The sequence below is a fragment of the Gossypium hirsutum genome, chromosome A04, assembly GCF_007990345.1.
Source record: "Gossypium hirsutum isolate 1008001.06 chromosome A04, Gossypium_hirsutum_v2.1, whole genome shotgun sequence".
Taxonomy (NCBI): Eukaryota; Viridiplantae; Streptophyta; class Magnoliopsida; order Malvales; family Malvaceae; genus Gossypium; species Gossypium hirsutum.
This window is the reverse complement of record NC_053427.1, coordinates 86,707,442-86,726,036: the sequence shown is the minus strand read 5'-3', so window position 1 is coordinate 86,726,036 and position 18,595 is coordinate 86,707,442. Positions and strand designations below refer to the sequence as shown.

The window sequence follows — 18,595 nt, the reverse complement described above, 5'->3', positions numbered from 1 at the left end:
TTGCGTTTTAATTTAACGTACAAGAGTTAATTTGTTTTTGTTCATTTTTCTAATAAAGGGAGTAAAATGTAACTTAACTCTTAGTACAAAAACTTCTACGGTACTTTTATTGTTTTTAGCTGATGCTCACACATTGTACATAAATACAACATGGTTTTCAATTATATGCCATCCTTCCATGTTGGACTAAGCTGTTTGTATCTTGTTGGATGAAAAGACTTCCTTTAAAGTAATAGTCTTTGCTTTCTGTATTGATTCTCAATATTTGATAATATTTACGATTTAGTACAACTATCTTGGTTTGATTTGAAGGTGTTTTCAGCAATAAAAGCTCCAAAATCCATATCAGGTAAGTTTGTCTTTGGTTTATTTTGTTTCTTGTCCTAATTCTTTAGTACTTGCAGATGAAACTCTGAACTAATAGCAGAAGTTTATCCGCCGTCAATAACGAGATTATGCGCTGTTATGAATCCTGTGTCATCTGAGGCGAGGAACACTGCGGTTTGCGCCACATCTTCAACAGTTGCAGCTTTCCCACGTAATAAAATCCCTTCTTCACCGACTAGTGTCTTCAATTGTTCGGGCGTTGTTTCATTCCCCTGAAAATTCTATAACCACTAACGAGCATATCTGTAGGGACACCATGAGGAGAAATGCAGTTCACATGAATCCCATGCACGCCTAACTTGCATGCCCCTGTTCACATTAGTCTGATGATACCAGCTTTCGAGAAAGAGTAAGAGCGAGACGCTAACCCTCCAATGATACCTGTGGAACTCAACGTAAATATGATGGAACCTTTTGTGGTGCATATCAACATGGCTCGTTCAGCGTGCTTGATTGCATGTACTTTACCGAGTAGATTGATTGAGATCAGATGTTTCACTTGCTCCATGTCAAGGCTGGTTATGCTGCTTGCAATACCTCCAATGCCAGCATTGCTAAACAGTATGTCTAGTTTGCCTTTCCATGTGATGGCAAGCCTCACTTTCCTTGGCTACATCACAATGAATGTAGCAAGCTCCTATGGAGTCGGCAAGCAGGGTCCCTGGTTCGTCCAATATATCAGCAATAACAACATAACCCCATTTTCAACAAAAAAATTTAGCTGTGGCAGCTCCAATCCCTCTTGCACCACCGGTTACAACTGTGACTTTGCCAATCATCCAAAAAAAAAAACATTTTGGGTTTACATATATAAGATATGAATTGAAGTAGCCATTGGGACCAACCTCTTTGCAGATGAACCCTGTAGATCAACATGCTTATCAACACCTTGCTCCATTGCATGCGCCAAAAAAGCTAACATGGTGTGTACATGTATATAGGAACAACTCAAAGTGGCTTTTGAAAGGCTTTTTCTTGTTTTTTCTTACTTTCTATATAGAAAGAGTAGGGCAGTTTTTACGTTCTTAACAACTACATCCAAACTAGAAGCTTAGTAACGTTTCGTTGATAGATTTCTTCTTTAAAATCATGTGAAAATATACATTTTATTTTGTGGTTGTTATCTATATTTTAACAACCAATATACCTTCTCATTTCTTCATAATGTGAAATTTTGATAGAAATTCTGTGCTTTTGAAAATGGCTTGCTTTGTCTTTCTGGTGTATGCTTTGTTTAAAGAGGTTTTTGAGCTCAAATTTTTTTGGACTTTTTTTTATCAACTCGAATCGAATTGAATCAGATTCGGTAACTAAAAGTGCTTAAAAGAAAAACAGATTCAGTAACTAAAAGTTCTTAAAACAAAAGAGAGAGAACAGTAACTCAAAATGTATGTACATAAGGAAGTGCCAAATATGGAAAAATCCGATGTAGGCATGCATAAAAAGCCTAATATCAACAAGTTCTCGGGTATATATATTTATCGTGTTTACTTGCTTATTAAACACGGCAAAAACAAGGAATCAACAATGTATATGCAACATAAATCTGTGGTTTGCTAAGGCACCAACCCAAATCAACTAATCTTACATGAGACAGTTTTTCTTGGTCAAATTTAAAAAAGAAAAAAAATGAACATGAAATTTCAAGGAGTTACTGCTGCCCGGAATTTCCCAGAAGTCTCTCGACCGCAGCATGGACGTTTCCGGCAGTAGCTCGTAATGCTCTGATATTCTCTTGTGTATCGTAGAAACCCATTTCTTGGAGTTGTGATAATTGTGTAGCGTAAAGTTCTTCCGGGGGAACTGGGAATCGATGAACATGACATTACTAGTGACCCAAATGTGTAACAAATCTAGTGAAAGTATCGAGAAAGATATAAGAATGCTAACCATCGGGTTGGTTGGGGACACCAAGGCCACCAGCGCCCAGACCTCCAAACATATTCATCAACAAGTCTAGATTGGCAGTTCCCGGTGCCGCTGAAAATGAAATTGAACACAATGAAGGGTAAAAATAAAAAGATATATGAAAGAATAGCTGGTAAAGGAGGGGTAGCAAAGCAAAGTAGAGAGAGCCCTTGACGGTTTGAGGAAGTAATCTTCATGCCCTTTATAAAGAAAATCCAGAATTTTTTTTCGATACCTGTAGTACCACCAGTCTGTGCTGAGTCCCTGTAAGAAAGCCAAATGTGGTTAAAAAATGCAACGATAATCATCCAAGCATGAGTCCTAAAGGCAGGTTTGATTTCGTTTTGTAATCATGTTCCGGTCAAATTACCATAGATGATCAGAGAATTTGATTCTTTTTTTTTTCTTTTAAAATCCCTCAAATAGTCCCAATCTGTACCAATAATTATCTAATAAAGTTAAGAAGGTACAACTATCAAGTCACTTTAGAAACAATTCTGATTTTTTGTTACCAATTTAATAGACGGAGGTTCCATCACTTACAGGGTTGATTGCTGCCGATTGAGAGACAGAAGCGACTGCTGTAAAGCTAGCATTTGCTGCAAGTAATAAAAGGATAAAAGGAAAAGTGAACATAGGTGACTTTACTGTCAAAATAGTACTCGAAAAGCAGCAAATAATCTTTGATATTATCCAGTGAGGTAGCCCTAACATGCCTATAAGACCACACCAGCTGCAGTTTAACCTTTGTCAATTTCTAAAGTGAGCAACTAAGAACAAATAATCACAGTGTTATTGTTTTCCATCAATTATACATAATTTGATTGGTATAATAACAAATTTAACTCTCGATATTTATATATTCTGTGTAAAAGTTGACAGAATATGTAAATGTTGAGAGCTAAATTTGTTAAATCAAGACCAAATTGACAAAATGTGTAAACTTTGATGACTAAATTCGTTATTATAATATTAATAAATATATACAGTTGAGGAAAAGCATTAACTTAGTGATTGCTTGTTGTTAGTTGCTAACTTTCAAAATAGACAAGGACTAAATTTCTCCAATTTTTTTGAGAGGGACCAGATCGGTCCTTTTACCTATAAAGAAAGATACATTGATGCAAAACCATAAGTCATGTAAGCATTTATCAGGAGAGAATTCATCCACACATATGGCGTAGAATATACCTGCATTGTCTCGGGGGAAAACATCTGACGTAGTACTTCAGGGTTTTGCATCATTTCTCTCAATTGAGGATTCATATCAAACATACCACGTAGTTGAGGGTTGAGATTCATGATCTAAAAAAGTGAAAACATATTCTTAGCGAAACGGAAATAGAAAATGAATATCACTTGACTGAAGTGCTTCCTCAAAATACCTGATTCATATATTGGGGATTAGACATTATGCTCTGCATCATCTGAGAAATTGCCGGGTTTTGCAATAACTGGGTCAACTGAGATGCATCTGGCATTCCATTCAACATGGGTGGCAGATCCGGAAGTCCGAGGCCTCCCATACCGCCAACACCTGGTGTCCTGGCATCCCCAGAAGGATTTGGACTTGCAGTAGCATTGGTCTGGGTACCCCCTGACAATTTGCGGCACACGGTAATTCATCATGAAAAGCATCAACAAAACACAGATACAAGAGCAGTAAATTCCATTTAAAGTGAACAAAACACTGGGATGCTCTAGTTTACTTTATATTCCCTGGTATAAGTACCATGGAAGGCCTTGTACTAGAAATCGGATTATATTTTGCCCCTTCTACTAAAAAATGGGCAAATTAATCCCTATAAGTTAGATCAATGAGCAAATTGAGCCTTCTATTAAAAATTCCATCCATTTTTACTATTAAAAAATGGAACCTATATGTCTAGTTATTTTGTCATCTGCGCCAGTTTTCAACAGTAAAAATGGATGAAATTTTTAATAGAAATGACTAGTTTGCTCTTTAATCTAACATACAATGAGTAATTTGCCCATTTTTTGAGTAAACGGGGTAAAATACAATTTGACTCCTATTATAGGGGCCTCCATAGTACTTTTACCTATATCCCCTTTTACGCTGAACTGTCGCAAAACAGTGTAGGACACGTTGATTTAATTTACCATTGAATCTTTCTTTTCCTAATATGAAAGAATCACTCATTTATATAGGAAAACAGAACAAAAGGCTAAAATTAATTCATAATCATGCAGCATTCAACATGGACAACACGCAATGATTAGAGGAGTCTCGAACAAATCATTCATCCCACAACTGGATAAACTCGGTATAATATCCAATTTTAAACATTTACAATATCCTAGTTAAGCCAATATTTGTTTCATACAGTGGCAAAATATTGCAGACCACATCAATTTAGCTTAATGTTTTTTTCTAAACAAAACTATAATTACATGAATCTCAATCAAATCACCACCCCCCCAAAAAAAAAACAACTGAATAAACTTGGGAAAATGTTTTATTTTGAACAATTATTAAGTCTACATAATCAAAATTACTTGCAGCCAATTTATCATTAAGGTTGGAAAGTGCTGTGAAAAAGAACTTTTGAAAATTGGATAGTGTTAACCATTGCTGTCAAAAAGTGCTTTTAAGAAGATAAACTGTCCATTTTAGAGATGATGTTGTAAAGTAGTAATAGGGGATAAAAAAGTAATTTCATTGAAAAACACTTTCCAAAAGCCAAAAGCTAAAAATTTTAGTTGTTCAGCTTGGATTAAAATCCAGTTTAAAATCAAGGTTTGGTTTAAAAAAACTGCTCGTGTACCATTTTTTTGGTTTGAAATCATGGTTTAGGTTAAAAAATATACATATTGGATCAAAGAGTATGGCTAGACAAAAAAAGATGCTTTAATGAAGTACATAATACTTACCACCACCAGCAGTGTTGCTCCAAGGATTAGGCAGAGGATTCGTATTCGGGGAAGTTTGGCCTTGAGCGGTTTCAGAACCAGTCGTAGAAGTGTTAATAGGTGAACTTCTAGCTTCAGAACCACCTTGATTGCCCAATAAAGCAGCAAATGGGTTTGTAGCCGGACTATTTCCATTATTCCCACCCATAGTCGTAGCATCCAAAAACGGCTCTTGAACATTTTCATACATGCGCCTAAGCATGTTAAATCCCTCAGGAGAGGCTTCAATATTACTCATAGCCCTATCAGTGTTTCGCATCATTTCACGCATGAGTTCAGGGTTTCTTGCAGCTTCTAATGTCTGTCGAAGAATGCTAGGATCATTAAGTATATGTCCAAGCTCCGGATTCCTATCAATAATCTCACGCATTTGAGGATTGCTCATAATCAAACTACGCATCAACTCCGGGTTATTCATCAAACTTTGAATAGCTGGTGTATTCATTATTTCCCTCATCATGTTGGGATTTTGAGTTAGTTGTTGCTGTACTTGTTCAAATTCAGGAAGTCCGGATCCAAACAAACCAAAACCACCGCTGCCGCCACCACCACCAAGTGGATTAAGTCCAGGGAATAAAGATGCCCCAAGACCAGCACCATCATTCGAACCAATACCCCGAGTAACCCCTGGCATAGTATTATCAGTTGCAACATTTGTGGTAGCTGAAGGAGGAGGTGTAGATGAAGATGGGGCGAAACCACGAACCATGTGAATGGTATGATCAGCTTGCAAACCTTCAAAAAAGGGTTAAAACACAGTGAAAATTTCAGAAATCGTGTCACAATCATACCCAACTCTCTAAAACATGCCATTTAAATCAGCTCAACAAAATAAATACCCAACCATCTAAATCAGGCATTTTCCTCTTACTTTCTAAACTTATTATCAGAACCATTTTTGTCTTTTAGAAAATTTCACCGTTCTCCAACATTTTTCTTATAATTCCATCAAAATAAGAAATACCCAAAAATTTTATAAACAAAAAGAGGGTTTTTTTTTGCGATTAAACCTTACCATAACTTTGAAGGGTTTGGTCGTCTTTCAGGATTCGCCCTTTATAAATCAACCGTTGCTGATCAGCTGGGATATCGCAATTTTCAGCCAAAAGAGCTTTGAAAGATCCAACGGTGGATTCGAGATTGGTCCTCGCCGTAAATTTCGTACCGTTCGAGCAGCGTATATTAACCGTCACTCCTTCTTCACCTCCTCCATTTCCACCGAGTCGTGACTCACTTGAATCGCCTCCCGCACCCATATTCCTTCCTCTCTCAGATCGATCAAAAAAACCCTAGAAAATTAAACAAATAACAAAAAAAAACACTTTTTTTACCTTTTTTTCCTTAAAATTTGTAATTTTTATTTGGATTCGAAATTATTTTTAAAAAAATCGAAAAATTAAAGAATCGGAGAAATTTGTAAAAAAGAATTGTAAAAAAATTAAAAGGGGATTTCTTCAGAGGAGAAAATTGGGGATTCTAACAGACCAGAGCTTTGTTCGGGTTTGTGTGAGAGGCGATATTGTTTATTTCCTTTCTCCTTTTTTTTTTCAACATGTCAAAATATGTTTTTAGTCCCTATACTTTTTATAATTATAAATTTAATCCCTTTATTTAAAATATTAAAAATTAAGTCCTCTTATTTTTGTCTCTGAAAATTTCAATAATATTATTATTAGTAGTAGACGACTTGTAGTATTACCTATCAAAACCTGTCAACTTAGTACGTTGAGTAAATTTTCCAAAAATGAACATGTTAAGTTGATAAATTTTGATGAAAAATACTAATAATAATGATTGAATTAAAATTTTTAAATTAAAAAAATAAGAAAATTAAATTTTAACTATTAAAGTATATAAATTAAATTTTAATTTTTGGAGAACTACAGGGACTAACATCATATTATAACATTTTCAAAACAACAGGTTTGTCATGTAAACCAATAATATTTTGCCACGTTTCACAAAAAATGTAGACTTAAGTCTCGAAAATGGGCTCCGACTTTGTTCTGATTCGGCCCTGTTTGGTCAATTTTGTCTCGAATAAGTGTATATACTAAAATATGATAAGATTTTTGCATCGGGTAATTTTTAAATCAAAATTATAACCATAATTAGGGATGGCAAAAAAAAAAAATAGGATTGAGTTTTAGCCCGACCAAATACACTATGATTCATGTCATTAGCAAAATGAAGAGTTTGAAGACCCGCTAGGGACTTAACAGTGCTGGGTTTTGATTCTAGTTAAAATAAGTTCATACATCCATCACCAATCTATTTTGGTTTCTGACTTCAATGCTTGTCGATAATTCATGTCTTGTGTTGCAGAAACTGACATTAATATTTATTTTAATGATATGTTCCTCTCTTATTAGAATGGGGAGCCACTGACTTCTTAGCTCTTCTAGCTCAAGGGAATAGACTTGGACTAGGGATAGATCCAAGGGCACAAGGGCGATCACCCATTTGAATTTTTTAGACTTTTGAAATATAAATTGTTATGTACTTTAATTTTGGTGTACACGTGTAAAATATTCACTTTCTTGATCAAATTGTATTTCATATAATTCGCTCTCCTTAAGTCATAAGATTATACTTTTTATTAACAAAGTATTGTTCAGTTTTTAATTATATAACTTTAATAATAATAATCAAATATTAATGTATGATGGGCCTTAAAAGACTAAACTTAGAGGCTCAATATGAATTTTAAAACTAAATTACATAATTAATTGATTTGACCCATACCCATACATATTAGGTTATTGAGTTTCTTGTATTTGATTTGTATGTTTGCTAAGGAATTATCTTCCTCTACTAAGGTGTCGACACTGTCGAGAAAAAAAAAGATTTTGATGCCGAAACTAAAAGAACAGAGTAAAAAAATAAAAATTATTTTCCTCTTGACTCCTTAGGCAAAAGAAAGGTGTTTGATGCCAAGTTTTTTTTTTTTTTTTGGAATTATAATAGAATTTATGAAATTTTTAGTATAGTATTAGTTTTTATTTTTGGCATATTAGAAAGAAATAATTAATTCTATATAGTTTATTTTTTTTTTTTGCTTTTAATTTTGTTAACTGTTAAATTGTTTATACTTTTTAAAATATAATTAAATTGATTTGTTCGACAAGAAAATATGTATCCTAAAAAAATTGACACTTTTATAAGTTAAAAAAAATATCGTTAAAAAACTAAGCACACCCCTAAAAGGTGATTAAAACCCGTAATCTATTCCCCTAGATAATTTCGCATCACTCCCCCAGCAAATTTAAATCTTATATTCAAATTAATTGCCCGATCAATATGTAAATGAACCTATTTATTGAGTAAAGGATCCCCCAGAATAGAAGTACATCATCGATACAAAAACAATCTCATCAAATTATCTCACCCTTATGTGTGATCAAAATTATCTCGTTCAAGTAATAAAAACTTTAACAATCTCATCAGATTTTCATAATAAACCTTGAAAAACAAATAAATTCTTATTCTTTTAAATGTTTCAAGCAATAAGACAAATAAATTTTGCCCAGTCCTAGACGTAAATCTAACAAAAAAAAATTTTTTGATTTTATTTTAAATTAGTTGATTTTGTGAATAAATGTGTTGTCTCTAATGAGGCTATCTATACAAGCAAACATGGTTGTATTATAGCTAGAAAATAATTAATAGTCCAATCTAACTCGTTACCATCTTTGGTTATAGTCTTTTCTTTCAAAATCGAGTATACTTAATCGAGATCAAGTGATAAAAAAAAAAAACATCCATTCTACCTCGTTATTATCTTTGATTCAAGTTTTTTTTAATGGTCAGATATATTGTACTCCCAAAGAGAGGACCCAGATTCAAATCTTAGAGACGATACTATTGAGTGGAACAACTACGAACCCCGAACATGAACTGTAAAATAGACATGAAAATATATAAAAAAAATATTAAAATATATTTAGGGACACATGTAATTAAAAATAAATGAACAAATTAAAATAAGAAACTAAATTGTAGAAAAAAATATCAGAGGCAGGTAACAATATTATATTCACCTCAAAATCATAACAAAAACAAAAAATGTAAAAAGGTTCACAACTCAACAGTTGTTTGTTGTTTGTTATAAGTTCGATTTTCGAGTATTTCGAAAAAAAATATTATTCTGAAAATGTAAGAATGAGATATACCAACTTAAGAAAATCTTACCGTGGAGAACCCATAGTGAAGAAGAAGACTAGCAATCAATCTAGTTTAGCAATAACAGCATCAACAACTTCCTGGGTAGTGCTTTGCCCACCGAGATCTTTAGTTCGATACTGGCCCTCTAAGATTACACGTTTCACTGCACTTTCGAGTCGATCGGCAAATGAAGGAAACTGGAGATGTCTCAACATCATGGCAGAGGAGAGAAGCAATGCCACGGGATTTGCCGTCTTTTGCTCTACTATCTTTTCTTTTCCAACATTTCCCGCTGAAGCACCTTGCTCGAACACGGCATATTCAGCTCCCACATTGCCTACGAGTAAGAGAAAGAAAAATTGTTTAATTAAAGCTAGCATAATCGCAACAGTTTCTGGATTTTCCAGATTTTATTAATTCTGTAAAAAAATAATTAAGAACTGAATATCAGTAAGAATGCATAGATTACTGATTGGTACCTCCAGGCATGACACCGGTGCCTCCAGCAATACCGGCCGCTGTATTTGCAACCAGATTTCCATAAAGATTAGGGGTAACCTAAAGAAAAACCAGACTTCAGTGGTTAAAAACATAGATCAAAATGCAACATAAAAAAATTAAAAGAAATTTCTGAATTAACAATCTCTCCTAGCATATGGTTAACCATATTATCTCATTTTCTGAATCATACAAACTATGGTTGACATTGATAACAGTTCAAAATATATGACTATTTATATCTTCATATTGAACTAGTTCAAGATATTATATATATATCACCACAACAAGAATACATAGCCAACCCATTTTTAGAAGTTAGTAGCATTATAAAACCTAAGTTGGTCAACTGCTAACTCGAAGATTACCGATCTTTAAAGTTAATAGCATGATAAACCCTAAGTTGATCAACTGCTAAAAGCTAAAAGTTATTGAGAGCTTCAACAGTCAATCTAATTATATCCCACCCTGATGTCCTGACTCTGCTGCAAGTTCAATTATGAAGCAAGTTTAGTACGCAGGAGAGTAAGCTAGCTAGTCTAGAAAGATCATTCAAGCAAAGCAGCACCCTTAATATACAAAGCTAGCTAGTCCAGTTCGGATATAAAATTTCAATACCATGACATCGAATTGCTCGGGCTTAGAAACGAGTTGCATACAACAATTGTCCACAATGATTTCATTATACTTGATACTTGGATACTTAGTTGCAACTTCACGGCAAGACTCTAAGAACAATCCATCAGCAAGTTTCATAATGTTGGCCTTATGAACAGCAGTAACCTTCTTTCGGTTGTTCAAATAAGCATACTCGAAAGCATATTTCGCAATCCGCTCAGAACAAAACTTCGTTATAACCTAACAAAAATCAACCCAAAAAGAATATAAATTACCCAATACCAAAATCATAAACTTTTCATAACAAAAACAATTGAATTACATTGGGTTTTTACTTACCTTAAGGCTTTCAACAACACCAGGCACCACCTCATGTTCAAGACCCGAGTATTCCCCTTCAGTGTTCTCTCTAATTACGACGATATCCACGTTTTCATGGCGGGTCGGCAATCCGGGTAAGTTACAACAGTTGACCAATGAAGCGTATAGATCCAGTTCTTTCCTCAATTGCATATTCAATGAACTGACTCCACCTCCCATGGGTGTTCTTAACCCTCCTTTCAAACAAACCTTGTTCTTCTTTATCGAATCCAACACTTCTTGTGGTACCCGTTTCATGTCACCGTGAACATCGTACTTCTCGAAGTAAACCGGAGCGTGCATCGCTTCCATCACTTGTTCCACCGCGTTCGTCACCAAAGGTCCGATCCCGTCTCCGGGGATTAACGTTACGGGTCTTGGGGCTCCATCTCCTGGTCGGGGCATGTACGTCACGTTTCGGGTTTGGGTTTTTCCGGCTATGAGGGTTCTCAGAAGAGGAAGGGACCTGCGTGTCGTGGCCATTTTGGGGTGACGAAGCTTGGAGATCTCGAAGGTATTTGGAGATCAAATTAGGGTTTTAGAGAGGAAAAGGAAAGAAAAAGAAGTTGCAGAGAATGCCATTGACGACAAGCAGGGGAAAAGGTAAAGGGAGCAAAAGTTATAATTTTGCAAAGTAGCCCTTCTATTTTGAAGATTTTATCTTTTTTAAATCCCTTATTTTGTGGGCTGTCTAATTATGACCAAAACAAAATACTAATGTACAATTGCTTCTCAAATGGCTGGGGTTGGTTTTGGACTTGATTAATTTGGATATAATTAATTATGTATTAAATTTTTTTAAGTTATTTCGAGTTGGAGCCATTTTAGGGTCAACTCATTCGGTTTTTTCTTTTAGGTTTTTAGATTAAATAATTTTGGTTTCAAGTTATTTCGATATATCTATTTTAGTCATTTTGAATTTGGTTCGTTTGAGGTTCAACTTATTTCTAGTTTAGTTTATAGTTCGAGTTGGATTGATTTCATTTGTTGATTTTTTATTATCAAATCGAATTGACCGGCATAAACTTTAAGTAGTTATACACTTTTTGATATCATTTTATGCAATTAATATTTTAACAATTCAATTGTTGAATTTATTAAAATATTATGTAAAATTTTTAGTCGATTCGATATTTTTATTATATCAATATAAAATATTGTCTATATTAATATATATTTAACAATTGAAAGTTTTTTATATAAAACGAATAGTTAAAAAAATTTAATTTATGTCAAACTTGACGTGCATAATCTGTATGAATGGAGTTGAAATATTATGATTAGATTGTTAAAATATTAATCATATAAAAAATTACGAAATAATATAAAATCACTTAAGTTTTATACCGGTGTGAGTAGACCTCTTCCTTAAAAATAATATGTATATTTGTATGGACGAACATAAAATGAATTTAGGTTAATTATTACAAATATGTGTGAATTTGAACAAAACTTTAAACTCATATTTCGGACTAAATCAAATATGAATAATTATAAAATATTCTCACATCATACATAAATTTGGATCCGACTCGACCCAATCCGATATAGATTTTATTTAAATATTTAGTTATTATTGACAGTCAAATAGGATTTTAATGTTCGAGAAAAGAAAGAAAAAAAAGGTGGCAGCCAGAAAATGCCATTGACGACAAGATGAGAAAGTAACGGAAGAGAAATGGTAATTTTGCAAACTGACCCTTCTATTTTAAAGATTCTATGTTTTTACACCAATTTTTTACAAACAATAAAATCTACTACAAAAAATGTCGGCGCTTCATTTGTTTTTCTTTTATGCTAAGAACACGAAAATAAAAAGGTTTATCATTGCATTTATATTCTACAAATTTTTTAATTAATTTAATAACTCGTTTTTATATATTATGCAACTGAACCTAAACACAGGAAGAAGTCAAAAAAAAATTATTTTAGTGGTTGAAATTAAATTATATTTTTTATGATAATAAAAATATAATTTTATAATTTTAATAGCATATATTTTTATAATTTTTAAAATAATAAATTAATTTTTTTATCAATTTAGAAGAGTAAAGTACAATTTTATATTTATTAATTTAAATAATAATAAAAATTTAGAGGGGTAGGCCAGTGCTAGATACGCCACTGCCTAGAAATACATTGTGCATATAATATGCAATTGTTCTTTTTCCTAATAAAGTATACTACTGATTTGATCACCTATCATTTTTTTTATGAGATGTGTGTGTTTTTTTTATTTATAATTTCATAATGTTTTAACCGGATTAGATTCATCGGATATTGGTTTAGAGAATGATTTTGAATCAATTAGATTGAGAATCGGTACAAATCGGTTGAATCAATGGTTAAATTGGGTTATTTTATTTTATTTTATTGAGATCTTTAATGATTTTTAATTAAACCGATCGGATCGATAAATCGATGACCTAACTAGTTCGACCATCTGTTTGGTTTAAAAATCATTACACATCATCACTAGCAAGAGCAAATCACTACCACACACATCATTAACAAGAACATGCTAGACCCATTTATCATATGATTATCTAACTAAAGGCCCGTCCAAAATATGATATAATTTGGACAAAAGTACGTTGCCTGAAAAATTAGTTTGTGTAAATAATTAGACTTGTTTAAAATATGAATTAAGCTTAGACTTCAATATTTAAACCCGAGCTTGGCCTGGCCCAAATTTAACCTAGCTCGATTTATACTCTTGTAATTTATTTTTATTTTATTTTTATATATTATGTAATTTATATTAAATTAAATTAAATATATAATAATATAATACTACGTAAACATGGAAGAATATATTAAGTTGACTAAATGTAAAATTTTAAAAAATCATTTAAGAATATTAAATTAAAAAATATATATATTAAAAAATAATATAAATGAGTGTAAATCGAATCTGGACAAACATAAAATTCACTAAATTTAGTTTAATCAAGTTGGATTAAACATCTAAACGAAAGATAATACCTTTTTAATATTGTCTTTTCGTCTGTAATGTTTGTACTCAAAATTTTACTCAAAAGACATCAAATTTATTACTATTTGAATTGACTCGACTCGATAACTATCCAAATATTACAAAATAATAGGATCTAGCATCAAAGGCAAAGTGCAAAAGGAGAGGAATAGGATGCCTACAGTTGCAACTGGAAAAGGGCCCAAAAAGGAAGGAAATTTATAGACGGAATCAAGAAATGTGGGAAATGTAAGAAAAACAGATCCATTCAAAAGGCCACAAGGTGGTGAAAGTGTTATTCTAATGATATGTTACTCAAACTAAGGTGGAATTGTCACATATGAGGTTTTGTGTAGGGTAAATAAAAAAGGTAAACAATATTCACATAATCATAGATATCATGTCGATGTCGAGCCTAATCTGAGGTTAATATCATTTCTTTCTCGAAGCAAATCAGGAGCGAAGGGAGAGGGGGTGGATAGTGGAAAGTGGCCATCACCCTCCTAAAATGAGATATTTCTGCTTTGGATCTCTTAGAATCCATAAAATTATAAGTTAATATATGGTAAAATTATAGTTTACCTCTTATAAAAGTGTTAGAAATTTGATTTAGTCTTTTTTTAAAATCGTAAAGATATAAGCCAATGTAAGGGTGAAATTACATTTTAACTCTCTTAAAAATATATAATTTAATCTCGTTCGCTCTAAAAAGATTTCTAACTTCGCTCCTGAAACAGATATTTGATCCTGGTTTTCAGCCATGGTGATCCCTTGCAAATCCTGCAAAACCATACTCGATACAGTCGAAAAACAAATTGGAATCAAGTTGCAGAGAGATAGCATTGAGAGATGAAGCTATTAGAATCCATTCTATTTTGTCTCAACATCGAAAGTTCACACTACATACGAGAGAGTTTAGGACAGTAGAGATGTTCGTGAGCCAGCTTGAGTTTAAGGACGATCTTAATAAATTTTATGCTTGTCCTAACCCGGCTAAGCCTGAAATATAGGTTTAAAATTTTATCCAAACCAACGCATATTTGTAAATGGCTAACCCAAGTCCATATTAAGCCTGCACATTTAAAATTTTTAAAATTATTTATATTATTTTTAATTTAATATTTACATACATTTTTCATTTATTAAAATATTATATATAGACATCTTAAACATTTTTTTAATATTTATAATATTATATATTACTATAGGTTTAATTTTTTGTTTTATAAATTACATAATATATAAAAATAACATCTTATAATATATTAAAAAATTCTCTTTCAATAAATTAAAAAAATATAGAAAATGGGCCGAGCCAAACTAGAGCCTTGAATTTATAAACTCAAGTCTAGCTCGTATTTTAAATAAATCTAATATTTTATTTAATTTTTTGAATCTAATATTTATTTTCAAAACCTCTCAAAATTCGAGTCAAACCTTTATGGTTAGAGGATAATTCAACCCATTAAGAGTTCTATGATCGGTGGGAATAAAATCTTGTCTTTGGCCTCTTGGCCTGGATTTACATATCAATCTTTCATTACGTTGTAGATTGACTTTCCTTTTAGAGCAAGGAAGAGAGATTACTTGTTGTGAAATTACTGCGTTATTGATAGGGAAATGATATATTAACACTGGTTTAAGATTTAAGGTAGTATTTACGGGTTTGAGAGATAGCTCGTCCCAGTTTAACTCAATTCATTTTACTATTTAGAATTAATTAAATATATTAATATATATAATTGATGGAGATAATAAGTGTGCCTAATAAAAACTGAAATGTATATAAAAAAATTAAAATAAAGCTTTAATTAAGTGGTAAATTAAAAATTTTACTAATCCAATTCACTTGGGTTCAAATCCTAACTCATTTTAATTATGTAATGATATTTTCGTAATTTTCCTAATTGAATTGGTGATCCGATTGTGGGTGACACAAACTCAATAAAACACTTGATAAATAGTATAGATATGGTAAGATTTGAACCCAAGTCACCTTAATGTTCGCTCTCTCAAGTTTACTATTTTAACCAAAGCTACATTTAATTTTTGTGTCAATTTCTAATAAATCTATTGCATAAACGCTTTCACCTACATCATGATTATTCCATAGTCTAATTTTTATAATTAAATTCAAATAAAAAATATTTTATTATTTTTTAATGATAAAACAAGTTTGGGCATGCTTAACTCGAGCTCGAGGTAATTTTATTTTGAACTGAACTTCGGTTCGATTCAACTCAACTTATAAACACTTCTAATTTGGTATCATTCGTGTTCAATTTTTAAGAAGCTTGGTAAAATATCAATGTTTTTCTTAAATAACTAAATGTATCATCAGTAGTATCTAAGTGGCATTTAGGTAAAAATCTTCCAACAATAATAACTTTTTGTCCGGAATCAATGTTTGAGAAAAGTAATATTTAAGTAAAACCCTTCTAACAACGAATATTTCAAGATTTGAATTCATTCCAAATGCCCGACAAAGAAATCCATGACCGCTTCTTTCAACCACTTGCTAGTAGCGTTAGTGCATGTATTTTAACAGAGAATATATGATATTTTAATAAATGCATTAATAGTTTGTAATTGATGTTATCAATAATTTATTAACTAATTAAGGTGCTATTTCATATAAATTTGTAGCTTGGAAGAGCCCAATATAAAATACGATTAATTTTATCTTAATATTTCTTTTTAACTTTTTAATTTACATGGGAAAGTAACTTTCTCACTTTTTATCATGAGAATCACATTGTCATGTTTATGGAAAAATAACTCCTAAGGGAGTGTTAGGTTCTAAGGAAAGTAAATAAAATTCGACAAACTAAACGTTCCACTTTCCATCATACCAAACTCTACCTAAGTGATAAATAATTCTTATCTAATTAACACCATTTTATTGGTTAATTGAGTCTTTCAATAGCTAATTAAACAAATAAAATTAAAAAAAATTATATTATTTAAAAAACTACATACATAAAAGTTTTACCCACAATTAGTTTTAAACTTAATATGCATTAATTTAAAAATAAATAGATAAATGTTGGATTGAGTATTATCTCGATTGGTATGGACATTATTGTCAATACAAAAGGACGTGGATTTGAGTGCGCTAAAATGCATTATATTATTATCTTATGAGTAGTTCTAGATTTTATATTAAAAAGAGCAAATATGATCAGAACATATAATAAAATTGTTCAAAAAAATAAATAGATAAATAAGGTGCTGCTTTAGCTGAATAATTTATGTATCGTGAACGACACACCTTAATAATTTATGATGATCTTTCCAAGCAAGCATAGGCTTATTGCCAAATGTCTTTTCTATTATGAAAACCGCCGAGTCCTGAAGCTTGTTCGCGCCTTTTAGAAATAGCCGCTAAATCAAGTTCTTAATAAGGTGAAGGAAGTATGGCTGCTTTATCAATAGTTGAGACCCAGTCTGTAACATCCCAAAATAGGGCCTAAACGGAATAGTGGTTGCGAAACCACAAATTCGAGGTAGAAAATTTTATTTTATTATTATTTTGAGGTTCATGGTATGATTGCATGATTGTGTGAAAATTTCGTGATGAAATTCTATGCATAAAGTGCTTAAGTTGAGGTTAGGGACTAAATCGAATAATTTGCAAAACTTGCATTCTAGAAGTTTTTTGTATGAAATTGCTTTGGAATATTAATTAGGAGGGTTTAAATAAAATTTGACCAATTTTAAGTTCATGGACAAAAATTAGAACATGGAAGGAATTTTTGAAAGTTTAGTAACGAGGGGCAATTTGGTCATTTGGATATTAAATGAATTAAAAAGGGAAAAATAACACAAAAATGGTCATCTTCTCAATTAGTTTCTGCCGATTTTTGCTCTCCTCCATAGCTGGGGTTTCTTCAACTTTCAAGCCTCATAGTAAGTGATTCTAAGCCCCGTTTTTAATGATCTTTACGTTTTTGGAGTCCCGGTAACTTGATTAAGCTTATTCTAGCAATAATTCAACCTAGGGTTCATATTTGGAAAAATACCCATAGCTGAAATTTGTGTATTTTGGTGTTTTATGATAGAATATGAGGTTTTAAATTATGTTAAACAATTTATGCTACTCGGTTTTAAGTGAAAACGAGTAAAAGGGCTTAAATCGGGAAAAAATACCAATAGTCATAAGTATATGTTAGGGTGTGATTTTGATATTGCCATAGAAGGGGAAAATGATCAGCATGTCATAAAACATAAGAAAATAGGATGAAGTTTAATTTACGAGCCTTGGGGCAAAAGTGCAAATATGTGAAAGTTTAGGGGTAAAAATATAATTTTGCCAAAGTTTGGGTCACGGACTGTTTTAATAAATGTGAATATTAAATAAGTTAAATTTGCTATTATAGATCAAGAAGAACGAAATTCGGGAGTAGATCAGGGAAAAGAAAAAGTAAAGGACTAAATTGTAAAGTTTAGTCACATTTTGTATCAAGGTAAGTTACAATAAATAAATGCAATATTCTTTTATTTTACATTATTATTGTCAATTTCCAGCATTTATATATTTATGTTATGAAAATATTTAAAGTCGAATTTAAGGTGAAGTGACAGAGGAAAAGTGTTAAAAAGCCCCGGTTGAACCCTAGGAATATTAGGATATTAGGGTTGACAAGACAGAACAAAAATGAGCCATGTAAGTCCATATTAGAAATATGGCTTTGGAGACAGGATTGAGCCATGTAAGTCCATATTATATATGGCACTGGAGACAAGAATAATTCA

The 18,595-nt window shown here is 32.0% G+C and overlaps 2 protein-coding genes and 1 pseudogene across 3 annotated transcripts; all 3 read right to left on the bottom strand.

The window, feature by feature from the left end:
• Positions 1 to 85: 85 nt before the first annotated feature.
• Positions 86 to 1,275, bottom strand: LOC107923887 (short-chain dehydrogenase reductase ATA1-like; annotated as a pseudogene).
• A 565-nt stretch (positions 1,276 to 1,840) lies between these two features.
• Positions 1,841 to 6,790, bottom strand: LOC107923886 (ubiquitin domain-containing protein DSK2a). Its single transcript, XM_016854060.2, has 8 exons — positions 6,242 to 6,790; positions 5,188 to 5,961; positions 3,681 to 3,892; positions 3,487 to 3,600; positions 2,839 to 2,894; positions 2,531 to 2,559; positions 2,278 to 2,367; positions 1,841 to 2,190 (listed from the first exon to the last, which is right to left on the bottom strand). The coding sequence occupies exons 1-8, from the start codon at positions 6,480 to 6,482 to the stop codon at positions 2,039 to 2,041; spliced, it is 1,668 nt and encodes a 555-aa protein (XP_016709549.2). The 5' UTR covers positions 6,483 to 6,790; the 3' UTR covers positions 1,841 to 2,038.
• Positions 6,791 to 8,974: 2,184 nt separating this feature from the next.
• On the bottom strand, positions 8,975 to 11,502 carry LOC107924423 (isocitrate dehydrogenase [NAD] regulatory subunit 1, mitochondrial). Of its 2 annotated transcripts, XM_016854869.2 has the most exons (5): positions 10,846 to 11,502; positions 10,507 to 10,746; positions 9,870 to 9,948; positions 9,418 to 9,727; positions 8,975 to 9,123 (listed from the first exon to the last, which is right to left on the bottom strand). In XM_016854869.2, the coding sequence occupies exons 1-4, from the start codon at positions 11,347 to 11,349 to the stop codon at positions 9,453 to 9,455; spliced, it is 1,098 nt and encodes a 365-aa protein (XP_016710358.1). In that variant the 5' UTR covers positions 11,350 to 11,502; the 3' UTR covers positions 8,975 to 9,123; positions 9,418 to 9,452. The 2 variants fall into 2 exon arrangements, with proteins under 2 accessions (XP_016710358.1, XP_016710357.1); XM_016854868.2 differs by lacking the exon at positions 8,975 to 9,123 and having other exon boundaries at positions 9,238 to 9,727.
• Positions 11,503 to 18,595: the final 7,093 nt, after the last annotated feature.

Excerpts from the sequence above, each read along its gene's own strand:
- LOC107924423 (XM_016854869.2), bottom strand. The coding sequence starts at position 11,349 with ATGGCCACGACACGCAGGTCCCTTCCTCTTCTGAGAACCCTCATAGCC. Across the intron at positions 10,747-10,845 it reads GTGTTGTTGAAAGCCTTAAG|GTTATAACGAAGTTTTGTTC; the intron begins GTAAGTAAAAAC and ends GATTTTTGTTAG. Across the intron at positions 9,949-10,506 it reads CCGAGCAATTCGATGTCATG|GTTACCCCTAATCTTTATGG; the intron begins GTATTGAAATTT and ends GTTTTTCTTTAG.
- LOC107923886 (XM_016854060.2), bottom strand. The coding sequence starts at position 6,482 with ATGGGTGCGGGAGGCGATTCAAGTGAGTCACGACTCGGTGGAAATGGA. Across the intron at positions 3,893-5,187 it reads GAGCAACACTGCTGGTGGTG|GGGGTACCCAGACCAATGCT; the intron begins GTAAGTATTATG and ends GCAAATTGTCAG. Across the intron at positions 2,560-2,838 it reads AATCGGCAGCAATCAACCCT|GGACTCAGCACAGACTGGTG; the intron begins GTAAGTGATGGA and ends GCTTTCTTACAG.